The sequence below is a fragment of the Calidris pugnax genome, unplaced genomic scaffold, assembly GCF_001431845.1.
Source record: "Calidris pugnax isolate Ruff unplaced genomic scaffold, ASM143184v1 scaffold28, whole genome shotgun sequence".
Taxonomy (NCBI): Eukaryota; Metazoa; Chordata; class Aves; order Charadriiformes; family Scolopacidae; genus Calidris; species Calidris pugnax.
The window spans coordinates 11,593,618-11,610,831 of NW_015090842.1; the positions used below are offsets into that span (position 1 = coordinate 11,593,618).

Sequence of the window (17,214 nt, forward strand, 5' to 3'; positions counted from 1 at the left end):
CCCCCCCCCCCCCTCCTTCCCCTAGAGAACATGGCTGATGCGGGTTAAACGGGTTTAGGTGGTTTATTTTTTTTCAGATGGTGAAATCAGGTGCGTTAGAAAACGTGACATCCCGGGCAATCCCTTCCCGTTTTGCCCGTTTCCAGGGGCCGGTGCCTGCGTCGGACCGAGGGATTTCTCCTCAGGTCTGGGTGGTGGCGGCCGGTCCCGCGGGGGTGGCGGGGGGGGCTCCGCAGGTAGAGCCCCCACAGGAGGCAGCGGCCGCCGCTCACCGCCAGCGCCCCTTCGCCACTCAAAACCAGCAAAAATTCCTCGCAAAAAATTGTATCTGAGCAGCAGAGCTCATTCCGTGAGCACCGGTGAATTCCAGGCGCTGGAAGCGCTTTGGGATCTCCAGCTGCCCTGCCTGGAGAAGTAGCTGTTGGGCTGTGCCTCGGCGCTGCCGTTTGTCCAGGCTGGACAGCTTTATCCAACCCCAAACAGTATGCAGAAAAGCTCAGTACTTTCTTTTGGGTTTTTTTCCCATTTAATACTATAATGAAATCGACGGTATGTTTCACTGTATCATGAAGTACTTAAGCCTGATGGTTACCTGGAAGTGACCCTTCCAATCTCATCGTCCCCTAGATTGTAAAAAGGAAATACATTTTTAAAAGCTAAATTAACACTATCAGCTGAAATGCAATATAATGTCAGAATTTAAGATGTCTGATGACAGTACATCTACTATACTCGTATTATTTCTGTTGCAGTCTTACTGTTGTATTAAAAAAACTAAGCAGGCTTATTAATTCTTTCAACTGTTTAGCAATGGTCAGCTGTTGGAAAGACTTTCCACCGCTTTTTGAAGTACCAGTGGCTGTAGCAGGTATTCTCCAAACTACCTTTTTCTTTCTCCATTCCAAGACCAATCTGCATATTGTTGACGATAGACTAAGCTTTTGCCGTGGGAAGATTTCCAGCTGGAAGAAGTGGAAAAACACTGGAAAGTGACGTTTTGGCAGCTGGGTGATTTATAGCAAGAATTACGAGTAATATTGTTGTGCATTTTTCTTGGACCAGCTTTGTCATGTTCCTGCGTTTCCCTTTTTTAAGCAGCAAACTATTTTTCTAACTTCAGCTCACAGGAGCCGTTCCAGTGGTGGTTGTATTGGTGCGGTGTCTTATAGGGGACGTATCTAGTGACTGTCCTTCAGGTGTCCTTTTCGCTTTTTATCATGCCATGCACAAACATTTTCCTATGAATTCTATGAAATGCACGATGATATTTACCATTACCATTCTTTTCACAGTCAGTACTGAGGTGTTTTGGTGAATTATGAGTACATAAGTGGTACTTGCTCTGAAAGTCAGCATTTAGTGTATTATAAGCATATAGGACAAAATAATTCTTGGCTCTCAAAAGGTTGAGCGCATAATATAGCATTAGGTATTCATTTTTTAGTGGGAGAGATCTATCTGGAAAATTAATGGAATTTTTTTTTTTTGCATTTTGCAGAAGTTGAAGTAATTTCTGTGTAGTCTATAAGGACTTCTGCATAAACTCTTGAGTGGGTGTGCTGGAATTTTTCTCATGCAAAATGGCTGGGGAGGCATTTGACAAAGACAGCTGAGATTCAGTTGCTCAGAAATCATTTTAGGGGAGCAGGCACTTGTAATTCTTCTCACAGTTGTTTTGTTTTACTCCAGCCAGATTTCTCAGTCTCCTTGCAACAGTCCCAAACCTGTTTGTTCTGAGGGAGTCTTTCATCCCAGCCTTTTGTTCCAAGCTCAGAGAAAGCCCATGTTTCCTTACAGCTCTAAGAGAGCCTCTAAGAGAGGCAATCTCTTTCTGTCTTTTTAGTATCTCAGGAAAAAAAAATAAAAGCAGTGTAATAGGAGGGTTTGGGGGCAAGTTTTGTGTGGTGGTTTGGGTTGGGTTTTTTTTTTTTAAACTAAAGTAAATTTTTAATTTACTAGATCTCTTCAGGTTAAATTGTGTACTGAAAGGAGGTTCAGTTCAATTGTGCTTCTTTCAATGCTGGCCTGCAAAGTTCTGGTTACTTGATTTCCAATATGACTTGTCTTATGTGACAAACAAATAAAAGTCCCTGAAAGCAAGAGCTAAATGATCACCCACTGCAAAATGTACTTCTTTCCTCTTCCGTTCTTTTCTCCCGTTCTGGGTCTGAAAAGTACTCTGTTTAGAAAGCAAGCTGTCTGGGATCAATACTACCCCTCACTGCATTTTCAGCCTGCCTGGTAAAACTGGGTAGCTTTCTGTAATGTATCTAGTCTCTTGGCAGGCAGTGGCAGATGCTAGTGGCCCTGGAGCTTGGCATTCTATCAGAGCCAGTGTAAGCGATGAAGAAAATCATTGCTCTGTTGGCCAGCTTCTATTATTAATTTCATTTGCACAATATGTAAGAATAGTTATTCTGGGGCAGACCCAGGGTTCATCTAGTCCAGCATCTCGTTTCCGTTAGTGGCCACTAGCAGACAAGCAAGAATTACTTTTGATTATTTTGCTGTTTGCCAAAGCTGTCCCTGAAGAAATAGCATCGCAAAAGAAATAATATTGCCATCACAGAAAAGGAATAACATTATAACTGTTACTAAAATAATTTATACTTAGTGGTATTCATTATGTACAAAAGCACGTACTGTGATATCGCCAAGTATGGCGATACTTCAGATGTCTCAGCTGAGAGGTAGGAAAAGTGCTGGAGTGCTCTGTGCTGCAGCTTCACGTCCCTCACAGTCTCTCTTTCTGCCTCTTGTAGCTCCCTCGCTGCTCCTGGTCAGTCTGATTTCACGAGTCGATGAGGAGGTGCTCGTAGAGGGCTACACTGAGATGGCAGCTGAAGTGGCAGTGATGCTAGGGCACCCGGCCCCTCTGGTACTTCTCCATTCTCCCCCATGTTTTTAGTCAGCAGGCCTGTGGTGGTCGGGCAGGTGCAGCCAGAAGGAAGTTCTGCAGTGAAGCAAAGAAGGAAGAAAGGAGGCGGAAACAGGCCCCTTTTAGCTCTCCTGAGGTGAGCTTGCTGAGCTGCAGGCGGAGGAGGAGGGCATTGGCAAAAAGAGAGGTGAGGCAATGCAAAGCAAGTCACAGACCAGTGTTTCACCTAGAAGTTTTGGCAGATTGCCTTTCTGTGCTGAAAGAGCGAGCTGGCCTAACAGCACCCTCTGGTGAGCCCTGCAATGGAATGAATAGAGGATCAGAAGCAGCAGCCTGTATCACAATGTCCTGTCCCTCGTGATTAAGGTAATGATATCGTGTAGACTATTCAGTAGATTTATAAATACGTATATGTGTATATGTATATTCAACAACTTTACGAGAAGGTGGTTCTTAGGGTATTCAAGAGCTGCTTTCTGGCTCAGCTAACGTTTGTCAAAAATTATGGAAGAGCTTGGCAGATTATAAAGTTGCGCGTTAAAGGTCTGTAAGTTTAACCTGGGCTGAAAGCACTTTAACTGCAGAATGCAACTGCAAATGGTAAAGAGATATTGACATGCAGGTAGAATTACAGATGCCCGATGTGAGAAATGCAGAAATAAAGGCACTTTTTACAGAGAAAATCCAGTGTATTTGGCCTCATGCACTGGAAACTGCCTGAGAGAATACTCTTACAGATGCTGCATTTTGTTGTGTAATCATTCATTTCTTTGTTATGTCTGCCTGTGTGCATATTCCTTAGAAATATCCCAACTTTTCCGGAAAGGTAGAAAATTAATCTTAAATATTGAAAATGGTTATCTACTTAGTGTTTTACTTCGATACTGCACTTTTTCTTGCAGTTTATGTGACACGGAAGAGTAGGGAAATACTTTAGCTACAGTCATTTTACATATTGTTTGTAGTGCTTTGGGTGGGCAAACGAGTTTAGACACAAATTATGGACTAATACTGATGTTAGCAGGTTTTACGTTGGCACAGTGTTGTCTGTAGCAGTACTTGGATCAGAATCAGAGAGGAGAGGTCCAAGAGGCAGTCAAGGCAGATGTGAATTTAAAAAACTGGCTTTTGTTTTGACATCTACATGTTTTTGTTCCTCACTCCCCACCCTTGGCTGATAAGATATAAAAAACGGTTGTTTGCATTTCTGCAGAGCGATCTTGATTAGAGTGGAGCAGCAGTTTCTAGAGTAGAAACATATTAATTCTATAGGAAGCATCATGGGGTCTCTAAAAGCTCCATGAGGAGCTGCAGTGCAGAAAATGGTTAATATTTTGCAGACAAGAAAAAGATTTGAGGTAGTTACAGCTGGTGGGCTTTTAGGTGTAGAATCTGTTTCCGGGAAGCCTGAACTAGCAAATGAAACTGCTCTTTCACTTTTGCTTCTTTCATCACCTCTGTTTGGTGAAGTGTCAGTGCAGGCTGCGGGATTGCTGATAATCCTCACAGTATAGAGAAACTCATAGATGCTTTTGGTGATATAATATGCCAAAATTCAATGTTTGAACGAGGCAAATCTTATCTATGAAGAATGGCCATGCTGAGTTAACCCAAAGGTTTGCCTATCTGCTCTTGTGCCTGACAGTAACAAGTAGGAGGTTGGTAGGGTAACAGTTAAGTAATACAGGAAACATGATTTCTCCTCCTGTACCTCCTGGATGCAGGCAGATACCTCAGGCCACGTACAGTTTAGGGAATTGCTAAGCCACCGGCTGTAGCCTCATCTCTGCATTTAACAGTCTTGAGAGGCTGCTCTTCTATTAATTACTTTCAATCAATGTAATCATTTGTTGAACTCTTGTAAACTCCTTGACTTCTCTTTCCTACTTAGCTCATATTTCTACTCTTTTTCTTGGTCTCCAAAAAAAGTTACTGATGTTCCCGTCTCCTGCTTTTAAAGGATAGAAGCCCTTGTAACATTAGACTGAAATGGAAATACAGTGGAGCAATTCAGAAAGGTGGAGTTTGGGGGGTTTTTTTTTTGGTTGTTTTTTTTTTTTATTCCAACAGTTGGGCTGCATCAGCCCAAGGTTTCCTTTAGCATCAAACATTTACTCCAAACTTATTTCTGCTGTCATGCATTAGTTAATTCCAGTTTCCAACACCTGTCACCTGCAGATAATCATCTCCCCGTGCCACTGATACAGGAAGCAAATAGCGCCGAATATATACATGCTTATTTGAAGAAAAGTTTTGCTAATGCAAGAGTTTGTATTGTGTAAGTTTTATCATTACTGTGCCACAGGAGCAGTGGTTCACCAGCATTTTTCTTCTCTCTTTCAGCTTTTTAAATTGCTTTTCCTCGGTGAGAATGGCAAGGATTCGGATTCCTAGCACAATCGTTATACTTTTTGTTATGGTACAGACTGGATTCTTACTCTTCATGTATACCCGGTACAGCAGCTTCATACCTCAGTCTGAGGAGAAACCATCTCAAGCCCACATCCTCATTCTCTCCTCCTGGCGTTCGGGATCTTCTTTTGTTGGTCAACTTTTCAGCCAGCACCCCGATGTCTTCTACCTGATGGAGCCTGCGTGGCACGTGTGGGTTACCATGTACCAGAACAGTGCCAAGGTCTTGCACATGGCAGTGCGGGACTTGGTCAGGTCGGTCTTTCTGTGTGACATGTCTGTGTTTGATGCTTACATGCCTTGGAAAAGAAACTTATCCGACCTTTTCCAGTGGGCAGTGAGTCGGGCTCTGTGCTCAGCTCCTGCTTGTGACTCCTTTCAACGTACTGACATAACCAGCGAAATGGCATGCAAGACTCTCTGTGGACGGTACCCATTCAGCAAGGTGGAGGAAGCCTGTAAAACTTACAGCCACGTTGTTATCAAGGAGGTTCGATTCTTTGACTTGAAGGTCCTCTACCCCCTTCTCACTGATCCATCCCTGAATCTCAAAATTATTCACTTGGTCCGTGACCCCAGGGCAGTCGTCAAATCACGGGAACAGTCGGTCAAAGCATTAGCTCGTGACAATGGAATTGTTTTGAGTACCAATGGCACGAAAGTGGAAGACAGCAAATACAAAGTAATGGAAGAGATTTGTAGAAGTCACGTTCAGATTTATGAAACAGCTACTCTAAAACCACCTAGTTTCCTTAAAAATCGCTATTTAATGATCCGTTTTGAAGATCTGGTAAGAGATCCATTATCAGAAATCTCAGAAATGTATAAATTTGCAGATCTTAGTTTAACCCCCACGCTCAAAAGTTGGATCTATAATATCACACATGGACAGGGATCAGGAAAAAGAAAAGAAGCCTTCAAAATCACATCTCGAGATGCAGTTAGTGTGTCACAGGCCTGGAGGAATGTTCTCTCCTTCCAGAAAATTCAGAAAATACAGGAAGTTTGCAAAGGTGCTATAAACATGCTTGGCTATCAGCTGCTGGATTCAGAAAAAGAACAGAAAGATCTGTCATTGGACTTAGTGTTGCCAAGGCGACAAAATCAATTCAGTTGGTCATAATTTAATCCAAAGCACTGAGACATTATTTTTGAGATATCTGGAGGGTGAAGGGGGGTGGGGGTGTAGATGATTCCGTATTTTCTACTGTGCAGCATATAGGTAATTTGAAAATCCTTGGCTGATGAGTTTAACTGTTTTCCTTTCTGCTGTTTTACCATAATGGAAGGGGTTTTTTTCTGAGTTTCTTACACCACAAAACCAAAAAAAAACCCATCAGAAATGCCGCGAGATACTTGTCAGATTGCAGATTTACAGATGAGCTGTGCTGTTTTCAGCATTGTTTTAAAAATATAATTTAAGTACTTCCTATTAAAAAAGGAATTGTCAAAGTTGTCTTTGTTCATTGATAATAGTTCACTTCTGTTTTCATGCTTTACATATTTAAGCATCTCAGTTCTTAATTTGTATTAATGGAACAAAGTAGAAACTCAGTTCCTTCATTTTCTTCCAGAGTCACTGGAAGAAAAGAAGACTTCTTTCTTTTGCTTTAAAGTTGTTACGCAGTTGTGTATTTTTTTAGACTTCTCTTGATGTTTTAAATTTTAATGTAAAAGTTCTTCAAGAGCTGGGGCAACTGTAGCCGTTCTGTTGTAAAAGGCTTAAGCCAGAACTTCATTTGTTTGTAAATTTCTTAATGCTTTCCCTGGAATGGCAAAGTTTGCAACCGGATACTTGAATGCGATGTTGGCACGGAGTGCAAAAAGCAAGAGAGATGAAGAAACTTTGAGCAGAATCACTGTGGAAATAGCTTGTTAACGCTGCCCCAATTGTGCGTTCCAGTGCTGCGGCACAGAGAAGGCACACGCTTGCTCTTGCAGCAAGTTTTGCACCCTCTCTCTTCAGAACTACAAGTTGTTGATGGAGGTCACTGAGAAATTTAAGGTGCCTTGGAAGCCTGCACATTGATTATACTGCTGTATGGAAGTGATCAATTCAAACAGCTCTGAGAGCAGAGACCCTTGTGAATGGGGGTTTTTGGTTTTATTTTTACTTTTTTAATACAGTGCATTTCAGGTGGGGAGTACAAGTTTGATCGATACCAGATAATCCTCTTGGGGTTAACTGAAGAATGTCGTGCTATAGCTCATTTAGGATGAGCACAAAAGCTCCTCAGTGCTGCCACTGTGATCTGCTGGAGGAGATGGATGTTCCTGGTGCTCTAGTGCTGGGAGGTGCACCCGTGCACGCAGTCTCTCCCTTGGAGCATTCTCCAGGGCCACAACCGTTGCTTCTGGGGATTTTCCTAAGTGTTCGCAGAGCTGTCGTGGGGCCTGTTAAGCCATACTTTTTTGCTCTTGGTGACTTTTCCAGAGGCTCTGAGATTGTGCTGTCATCTCTGGCGCATACTCAGGTTATCTGGGGCTTCCTGCTTTTTGTCAGGGAGTCTGGAATTTTTGGGTGGGAAAGGTATCTGGGCTGTTGTCTGTAGCACCAAGAGGTGTTTTGGGCTCCCCAGTGCAAGAGAGGCCCAGTAATACTGGAGAGAGTCCAGTGAAGGGCCACCGAGGTGACAAAGGGATTGGAGCATCTTCTAACGTGAGAAAAGCCTGAGAGAGCTGGGACTGTTCAGCCTGGAGTGAAGAAGGCTTGGGGGTGTGAGGGAAGGGGATGTCTTATCAATTTATATGAACTCCTGAAGGGAGGGTGTGCAGAAGACAGAGCCACACTCTTCTCAGTGGTGTCCAGTGATGGGACCAGAGGCAATGGGCACAAACTGAAGCACAGGGGGTTCCTTCTGAACATCAGGAAAGGCTTTTTTTTTTTTACTGTGCAGGTTATGGCAGAGGTTTCCCAGAGAGGTTTTGGAGTCTCCATCCCTTGAGATACTCAAAAGTCATCTGGACACAGTTCTGGGCAGCTGGCTGTAGGCAGTGCTGCTTGAGCAGTGAGGGTTGGGATGAGATGACCTACAAGAGGTTCTTTCCCATCTCAAGTGTTCAGCAGTTCTAGAGTCACTACTGTCACATCCAGGGCCCTTAGCTACCCCAGGCTTCAAGGCCATCCAGAGGGGCTGCTGCTCTACTCCAGCTGCAGCGCTCGTGAAGAAGGGGAGCAGGTAATTTTGCACTTGCGAGGGCTTTTAGGGCTCAGTGGTCATGTTGAGGCAGGGTCAAGTGGCTGGGAGGTTTGGAGGGACAGTTTAAAAGGGTGTATGAAATGCCCTTGCAGGGTGGAGTGAGGAAAGAGGGCGTTGGAGTTGGGGCTGGGCTGGGGGGGAGAACTGCCCTGGTTGGGGTTCTGTGGGTACGTGGGTGCCAGTACCTGGCTGCTGTGTGGAGCCGTGGGGGTGATGGGCTTTCCTGTGCCTCCCCCAGAAGTGGCTGATGAAGCTATGCCACAAGAGAGACCTCAGCCATCAGCAGCACTGGACTCTGTGATGGCTAGCACAGGCCCCATGCCGTACTGCTGTTACCCCTGCTGCTTGCAATGGATGGCCTTGCTGAGCCCAGATACCCCTAAAGCCTGCCCCACACTCCCCAGATGCAGCCCCAAAGCTGCCAGCAGCCCCCAGACTCTCCCAAACCCTTTCTTAAAGCTCCTACTGACCCCCCCTCCCTCCTCAGAGACCCTCTAAATCCCTCTTTCCAGTCCTCTGTCTCTGCATCTCCTTTCTGGGTTCCTGTTTTCCTCAGTCAAGCTGAAGGTTTGGCATTCCTTAGTTGTTTCATCAGGCCTTTGAGGTGCCCAGGGCTGGTGGGTGCTCGGTGGAGCTGATCGGCGGTGAAGGGAAGGTGCTGTTGATCTCCCTCGTTCAGACCAAGTCTAACAGCCCCCCAGAGATTTGTGTCGCTGGGGCCACGGGGCTGTGGATGTGCACTGGGGGCAGGGTACGGTTGATGGTGAAGAGGGCTCTTGGGAAAGGTGTCAGGAAGATGGAGATCAGGGTTTTCGAGTGCCTGAGTGTTAGGTGCCTGTAGTAGGGTAGTCTGTTGTAGTCTGTCTTCCACACATGGGCTGTTCCTGCCCCTCGCTCGCCTGTGCCCAGACGGGGCTGTGGCGTGGTGCAGCTTGGCTCACGGCTGGGATACCGGCACAGAGCCCGGTTTCCTGCTGGATCTGCCTTTATGTAAACAGGTGTCTTCCTTGCATCAGCCTCACTCTGCTCCTCTGCCACCTCTCTGCAGCAGCAGCTGGCACTTGATCCAGCCTTGGGGCAGACTGTTGGGTCACAGGGCGTTCTAGCAGGGTCTGAGCTACTCCTGTGGTGTTGGGTGCCCGATGTTTCTGTGGGAGCAGGGCTGGGGCAGTGGGAAGGGAAGAAGTGTAGGTGGGGTGTGGGACACAGCAGGCTGGGGTGTGGGGTGGCTTCCTTGCTCTCGGGTGAATGAGAGGGGTGCGTAACGCTCTCGGGCACGGCAGTGGGTGGTTGCTTGGGAGTCTGAGGGGTCTGAGCTTTCCCTCTCTTGCCTGTGTGAATGAGAAGGCAGATAGGTGAGAGAGCTGCTTGTTCCCCCTTTCCATGTTACGTGGCTTTTTCATGCCAAGTAAGACAAACAAACACTTCTAACACTGCAGTGTCTGTCTGCGCTGCAGTTTCCCTGAGGAGCACCATCAGCCAAAGGCTGAAGACAGCCAGGTGCCTGAGTGGTTAGGTAACTAGAAAAGCCCACAATGTGGTTAACAGTCTAAAAACACGTCTAGTTTACATCAGAAATATTTCCCTGTCTGTAGTGTTTTGCCCTCCTTCTGGACGCTCTGTGTGCCATCTTCGGGATAGGCTGGATAACACACATGAAGTGCTCACAGCGTGGCAGGTGGTAGTGTGTCCTGTGGATTGCTTCTTGCGTATGGTCACATTTGGGTGGTGGATAAACCCAGGGTTATAAACAGCAACTGCAAAGTGTTTGTAATGTGTCTTAACAGCTCTGCCGCCTTCACAAGTGAAGGGGAAGTGTTTTAAGCTCTGGGCAGAAATTCCTTGGCTTCTCTTCACTGTTTTCCTGCTTGTGTGTCCAAACTGAGGGTTTGGAGGTTTTGTGCAGTTTTTTGTTTAGAATTTCTTGTTGAGGGTTTCTCACTCAGGTGTTGTGGTTTACTTGTTAAATCTGTTGGACTTGGTATTTATCAGTCAGGATTTATAGTTTACACATTTACTGCTCAGGGCATAGGTTTTAACCTCAGCCATAAGTTGTAAACCCCCAGCAACCATCTGGGTTCTGAGATTTGCAGTTTTCCGGCTAAAGTTCGGAGTTTACAGCTTATTGTTAAATAGACAGATCTAAATCCTGAAATAATAAATGTTGGGCTACTGATTCCAGAGAGAAAGGCACTACCACTCCATAAAGTATTGATTAAAATTCCATGTATTGAACTTAACACCAGAAGGAAAAAGAGGTTAGTGTGGATGGTTCTGTCAGATGCTGGGAACTCTGATTTGCACAGAACCCGAGGGACCTTCAGTCAAGGCACGGCATATCATGCAGATCCCCTCTGTAAGCAGGTTGCACCATCATCTTGATCTTTAGAGCTCTTACAGGATTTTCTTGGAAGAAAATAATTCTATTCATAATTTCTGTCATCAAACAAAAGGATGTTCACATGGGAACCTGCTGCTTCACTTCACGATAATGACATGTGGGTGCTGTAATCACCAGTGCCAAGTGGGAGCTGCTTCCAGGCTCCTGTGTTGCAGTTGGCCATCCCTTTTCCTTTATTTGCTGTCCTCCATCCACCCTCTAACTTTCTGTGTGTCTCCATACCGCTGCCTGCCCCACTGTTTCTCACTGTATCCCCCTGCCCAGCTCACTGGCCCATTACTCCCCTCTGTCCTGCTCCCTGGCCTTTTTTCTCACCCTGCAGCCCAGAGCTGGTTTTAATTTCTCCCTCTCTTCGTCCTGATCGCTTTCTCTTTTTTTCTTCCCCTCAGTCCCTCTGGCTTGTTTCCCTCTCTTTCTCTGTCTCCATCCTTTCTTACTCTTCTCATTAAGCTTTTCTTCAGATCCATCTGTTCTGCTCCCTGGTCATCATTTTCTCTCACTTTCTCTCTGTCCTACTCCTGCAAGTAGTGCACGAGTAAGCGAGGCTCTATGTCTAGGAGGTTTCATCTCATAAGACCTGTAAGACACCCACGTATTCTCTTTGGTGGAGGACAGCCAAGTGACTGGAGTTACAGAAGAAGACAGGAGGAGAGAAGAAGTGTTTGAACTGTCAAATTCTCCTGGCAGCACCAAGATCGAGAGTTGTGGTGAGTCCTGGACTCTTGGGACCCTATTGCCCCTCTTCTCTCATCCCTCCCTGCCCTCCACTGGCCCCTTCTCTTTCCCACACTGCTGCAAATATTTTTTTTTCTCTTTTTTATTTTCCTCCCCTGTAACCTCCTTTCTCCATCTTGCTCTGAGCAGCTCCCTGTTCCCATCTTTTAGGTCCTCCCTCCCTCTGCCCTGTAGCCTGTTGTAGGGTTGTTTTGTTTTTTTTTCTTTCTCCATTGCTCTCTGTCTGACATCCTGTCCCTATTTCTTAATTCTTCCCTCGCTGCCCTGTGGTGTGTTTCTATCTTCCCTTTCTCCATCTCTCTCTGTAGGCCTCCCAGTCCCTTCCTTTTTGAAATTCCTCCCTCTGTCTTGGAGCCCATTGTGGGTTTTTTTTTTTCTTTCTCCATCCCTCTCTGGCTGGCTCCCACTCCCTGTTTTACAATTGCTTCTTTCTCCATCTCTCTCTCTGGATCCCAATATTTGAATTCCTCCTTCTCTTTCCTGTAGCACATCTTTCTTGGTTTTCCCCCTCTTTATATCCCCCTGTCCCCCCCCACCTCTGGCTCCCTGTCCCTGTTTTCATTCCTCCCTCCCTGCCCTCTAGCTGTTGCTGTTCTTCCTGTGTGTGTCATGCTGTGTCTGGGTCCTTGCCCCTGTTTTTTAATTCTTCCCTGTAGCCCATCACTATAATTTTCTTTTGCTATCTCTCTCCCTGTTCAGCTCCGGATCCTGTTTTTTCCTTCCTCCCTCTCTCTGCCCTGTTGCCCTGGCTATTTTTTCTTTCTCCATCTCTCTGCCCTGCTCCAGCTCCCTATTTTTTTCATTCCTTCCTCTCTGTCCTGTAGCCTGTAAGTATTTTTAATTTCTTTGGTGACTCTGTTCCTTCTCCCTTATTCTCTCTGTCCTCCATCCTCCCTCTAACTTTCTGTCTGTGTATCTCCATACCGCTGCCTGCCCCATCATTTCTCGCTGTATCCCCCTGCCCAGCTCACTGTCCTGTTATTCCCCTCTGTCCTGCTCCCTGGCCTTTTTTGTCACCCTGCAGCCCAGCGCTGATTTTTTTCTCCTCCTTTTTGTCCTTATCTCTCTCTCTCTCCCCCCCTCAATCCCTCTGGCTTTTTCCCTGTCTTTTTCTCTCCCTCCTTCCTTGTGCCTCTCACTGAACTTCTGTCTTGATCTGTCTGTTCTACTCATCATTTTCTCTCTCTCCCTCTGCTCTACCTTCTGACCCTATTTTTCTTCTGCCATGTTTCTGTAGGGCTCCTTGTCCCTTTTTTATTGACTTGTCCATCTACTGTCCTTTTCCCTGTACCCTTCATTCTCTGCTCCTCAGACCTTCTCCCTCATTATATTTTTCTCTTTCTGTTCCTCTGTCCTGCTCCCCGTTGCTGTATTTTCTGTATCTGCTGCTCCAGTAACGAGTGCTGCGGTGTCCCAGGGGAAGGGTGAGTGTACGGGCATCAAGCCCCATGGCAGGCTCACTCCTGGGACTTCTATGTTTTAACAAATAAACACTTTGCACTCATGGCAGTGTTTGCAGCCCTTTTGGAGTGGCTGTCAGAGTCCAGGGGAGCAGGTTACACTGTGGGTGTTGGGGGCCGTGGGTGCAGCTGTGGGCTGGGGCTGGAGGACCCTAGGGAGGGTTGGCACTGAGGGTGGTGGTGATGGCCCCTCTTTGTAAAAGGGGATGGTGCTGCTGGAGCATGCCTGCCTGAGAGTGCCGGTGAGCTGCAAGGATGTTTGTGGGCACCCGTTGCAACAGGCTGATGGTCAGTTGGAATCAGGGCAGCTCCCAAGGATTTTCTCAGAGCTGGTGGAGAGGAAGCAGGAAGAGGTGCAGGAGATGGATTCTCCCACCCTTCTGTGTACCTGGAGGCCTTCCCGCTCCCTGGAAAAGGTGCTGGATATGCCACCCCAATCTAACAAAACTCCTCTGGCCCTGCTCACCCCATGCAGCTGTCCCCAGCTGTCAAAGCTGAACCCATCAGCAACGCTGGTAGCTCTTCTATGATGGATATTTAAGAAGAAATAAAAAATACTGTGCAGAAGCTGTGACAGTGAAAATGTCGGCGTGAAACAGGTGTTCAAGGTCAGCGAAGAAGGGTGGGGAAGAGATGCTTGAGGCACTGGAGCACAGATTCCCCTGCAGACTGTGGTGAAGACCATGGTGATGCACATTGTCCCCCTGCAGCCTATGGAGGTCCGTGGTGGTGGAGCACATGTGCACCTGCACCCTGTGGAGGACCCTACACCGGAGCAGGTGGATGTGCCCAAAGGAAGCTGTGACCAAACAGGGAGCCCGTGCTGGAGCAGGCTCCTGGCAGCACTCGTGGCCCCATGGAGAGAGGAGCTCACGATGGAGCAGAAAAAGAACGTGAGGAGGAAGGAGTGGCAGAGACAATGTGTGAGGAACTGACCACAGCCCCACTACCTGTCCCCCTGCATTGCTCGGGGGTAGGATGTAGAGAAGTCAGGAGTGAAGATGAGCCCAGGAAAGAAGAGAGGGGCCGGGGGGAAGGTGGTTTTTAGATTTGTTCTCATTTCTCATTATCCTACTCTGATTTTATTGACAATAAATTATACTGATTTCCCCAAATTGAGTCTGTTCTGCCTGTGACAGTAATTGCTGAGCGATCTTTTTGTCCTTATCTCGACTTGCAAGCTTTTTTTGTTGTATTTTCTCCCCCTGCCTTGTTGAGGAGGGGGAGTGATAGAGCAGCTTGGTGGGCACCCGGCAGCCAGCCAAGGTCACTCCACCACAGTTTCCTTCTATCAGGCTCCCTGTCCCTATTTTTTAATTCTTGCCTAAGTTTCTTGTACCCCATTACTTTTGAAACTTTCTTTCTATCTTTCCATTATTATCTTTTTAATTCTTGCACGTGTTTCTTGAAGCCAATTGCTTTTTGGATTTTCTTGCTACCTTTCCTTCTCTCTGTGCCCCTGACCTAATTTTAATTTCTTGCCAGTTTGTCTTGAACCCTGTCACTCTTCAGATTTTCTTCCTACATCTCCTTCTGTGCAGCTCCATGTACTTATCTTTTACTTCTTGTGGATGGTTGTTGTATCCTGTTGTTCAAAATTTTGTCAGTGTTTCCCTCTATCCATCTTTCTGTCTGTAATTCTTAATTCTTCCTTCTCTGTCCTGTACCCTGTCACTTTTTACACTTCCTTTCTTCATCTCCTGCTTTCTATCTCCACACCCCTGTTTATTAGTTCTTGCCTATATTTCTTGTACCCTGTGGACTTTTGAAATTTTCCATCTATGTCTACCTGTATCTAGCTCTCTGTTTCTATTTTTTTTTTTAATTTCTCGACTGTGTTTCTTTCCCCCTATCATTTTAGAATTTTCCCTGTCCCTTGTCTTGTCTCCATCTTCTCCTGCTGGTCCCTTCCACCTCTCTTTCTCCTGCTCCCTGCCTCTCTTAGTTATTTTTCCATCTCTGTGGTTTTGTGCAATCTCTCCTCTGTCTACACTGTTGTCCTGTTCCATGTTCCTCTCTTGGTTGCAACATCCCATTTTCTGTCCCCGTCCCACACCTTTTCTGTCTGTCCCTCTGTCCTTCCTCCTGCTTTTCTCTTCCCTTTTCTCCCTCTGTCCTGCTACATCTGGGCACTGAGCTTTGCAGCCAGCTCACTTGATGGCATTTCTTAACGTGAGTTAATAAAGAAACTTTTCCTGCCTCTGGCTGTGTTTGCAGACCTCATGGCTGTGGAGGGGTGCAGGAGAGGGGGTGATGTGCTGTGGGGCTTTGGCAATGGCCCCTGATCCTGATGGGCTCCAGCTGGGGCTGGGGCAGCCCCAGGTGATGCTTGTGAGGCTGAGGACAGGGCTGTGTGAGAGGTTCTAGCTGGGGAGTGAACTCCTGGGCACACCTGGGGGAGCTGATGAAGGGGGAACTGGCTGAGGAGGGAATCCAAGGGGGTCCCAGAGGCAGGTGCCTCCAGCAAGGTCCTTGCAGCGAGGAAGGACCCCTCCAAGATGTTCCCAATAGAGCCCACCACCAGCACCCAGTGCCCGGGGCTCGGTGTCTCCGTTGGCTGCAGGTGTGAGGAGAGAGAAAAGTGTTGGGGGGTGGAAGTCTCCTGCTGGTGCCTGGAGCTGTGGTGAGTTACATGTTCTCTTGCCTGTGTCCTGTCCCCCCCCATCCCTGCCTGCTTCCAGCCACCCTGCCTGTCCACCTCCCCAAAATTTCTTACTCTCCCTCTCTTCCTTGTTGCTTTTTAGATTTTCTTTCAATACATCCTTCTATTCTCATCCCTGTTCCTATTTCTTAGTTCCTTCCTGTGTTTCTTGTAGTATGCTGCTTTTTAAGAAATTTTGTCTCCCTCTATTTGACCCCCTATCCTTTTTTTTTTTTTAATTCCTCCTCCTCTGTCCTGTAGCCAGTTGCTTCAGACATTTTCTTTCTATTATCTCAATTTATTATTTTCCTTTCCTTTTTCTTTATTTTTTCCCTGTGCATACTATACTCTGACAAATTAAAATTCAGTTTCTATGGCTGCTTTTATCCAGTTCATTGTCTTTGTTCTCTAAGTCTCTCCTCTCTGCCCTGTACCCTGTTGCTTCGGCAATTTTATTTCTATGTCTACTTTTATCAAGCTTTGTATCTGTATTTTTAAATTCTTTCCTGTGTTGTGTACCTCACTGCTTTTTAAACTTACTTTTATGTGTGTCTATTTTTTCCTCCTGTTTGTATTTTTTAATTTATTGTTGTTTTTCCTTAAAGCTGTCACGTTTTAAATTTTCTATGTCAAAGCTTATCCACTCTGCTCTCCCTGTGTGTGTTTTCCCGTCTATCCTGCACCACGTCCCTTTTTAATTTTTTTTCCATGTCTACTTTACCAATTCACTTTTTTATTTGTTTGCTGTCTGTCCTGTGCCTCATTGCTTTTGAAATTTTCTTCCTATGTCTCTCTGTGTTTTTCTCTCTATTCTTATTTTGTAACTTTTTCTTGTCTTTTCTTAATGCCACCACCTTTAGCATTTTCTTCCTATGTCTCTATTGCTTCACCCTTATTTTTAATTTTTTTCCCTTGTCTCTCCTTAATGCTCTTGCTTTTAAAATATTCTTTCTATGTCAACTTTTATCCACTTTTCTGTTCCCATTTTAAGTTTTTTTACCTGGTTGTCCTTAACTCAGTTGCTTCTTAGATTTTCTTTCTGTTATGTCTCCTTTAACCAATTCACTGTTTTTATTTTTAATTTTTTTTCCTGTCTGTCCTGAACCCCATTGCTTTTTCAAACTTTCCTTCTATATCTACTCCTATCAAGCTCCCTATTCATCCATTTTAATTTATTTCTGGCTGTCATGTACCCTGTCAACTGCTGAAATTATATTTTCATGTGTTTCTTGGGTTTGGTTCCCTTCTTTATTTTCTGCCCCCCCCTTTTTTTTTTTTGCCTTTTCTGCCCCTTTTTTTTGCCCCCTTTTTTTTTTTGCCTTTTTTGCCCCTTTTTTTTTCTTTGCCTTTTCTAATTTTTCATTATTAAAGTGTGTTTATGTTAACCCATGCGTTTCTCACGTTGACCCTCCCGGGGTTGGGGGGGCAGCCATGGGGCGCGCCCGAGCCGAGCGCGGGGGGGGGGGGGGGCGGCGCGGGGGGCCTTG

General features: G+C 45.9%; 1 protein-coding gene across 3 annotated transcripts in view; it reads left to right on the forward strand.

Annotated features, from left to right (window-relative positions):
* LOC106888248 (carbohydrate sulfotransferase 5-like) overlaps positions 1-7,146 on the forward strand; it is a 12,056-nt gene extending 4,910 nt beyond the window's left edge. The window contains exons 1-2 of one of the 3 annotated variants that reach the window (XM_014942326.1): positions 847-868; positions 5,222-7,146. In XM_014942326.1, coding sequence (XP_014797812.1) covers positions 5,250-6,413 — 1,164 coding nt within the window. In that variant the 5' untranslated portion in view covers positions 847-868; positions 5,222-5,249 and the 3' untranslated portion in view covers positions 6,414-7,146. Of the gene's footprint in view, positions 1-846; positions 869-2,766; positions 3,245-5,221 lie in introns of those variants that run through there. The other 2 variants (XM_014942325.1, XM_014942324.1) reach the window with 2 other exon arrangements.
* The last annotated feature ends 10,068 nt before the right edge of the window (positions 7,147-17,214 follow it).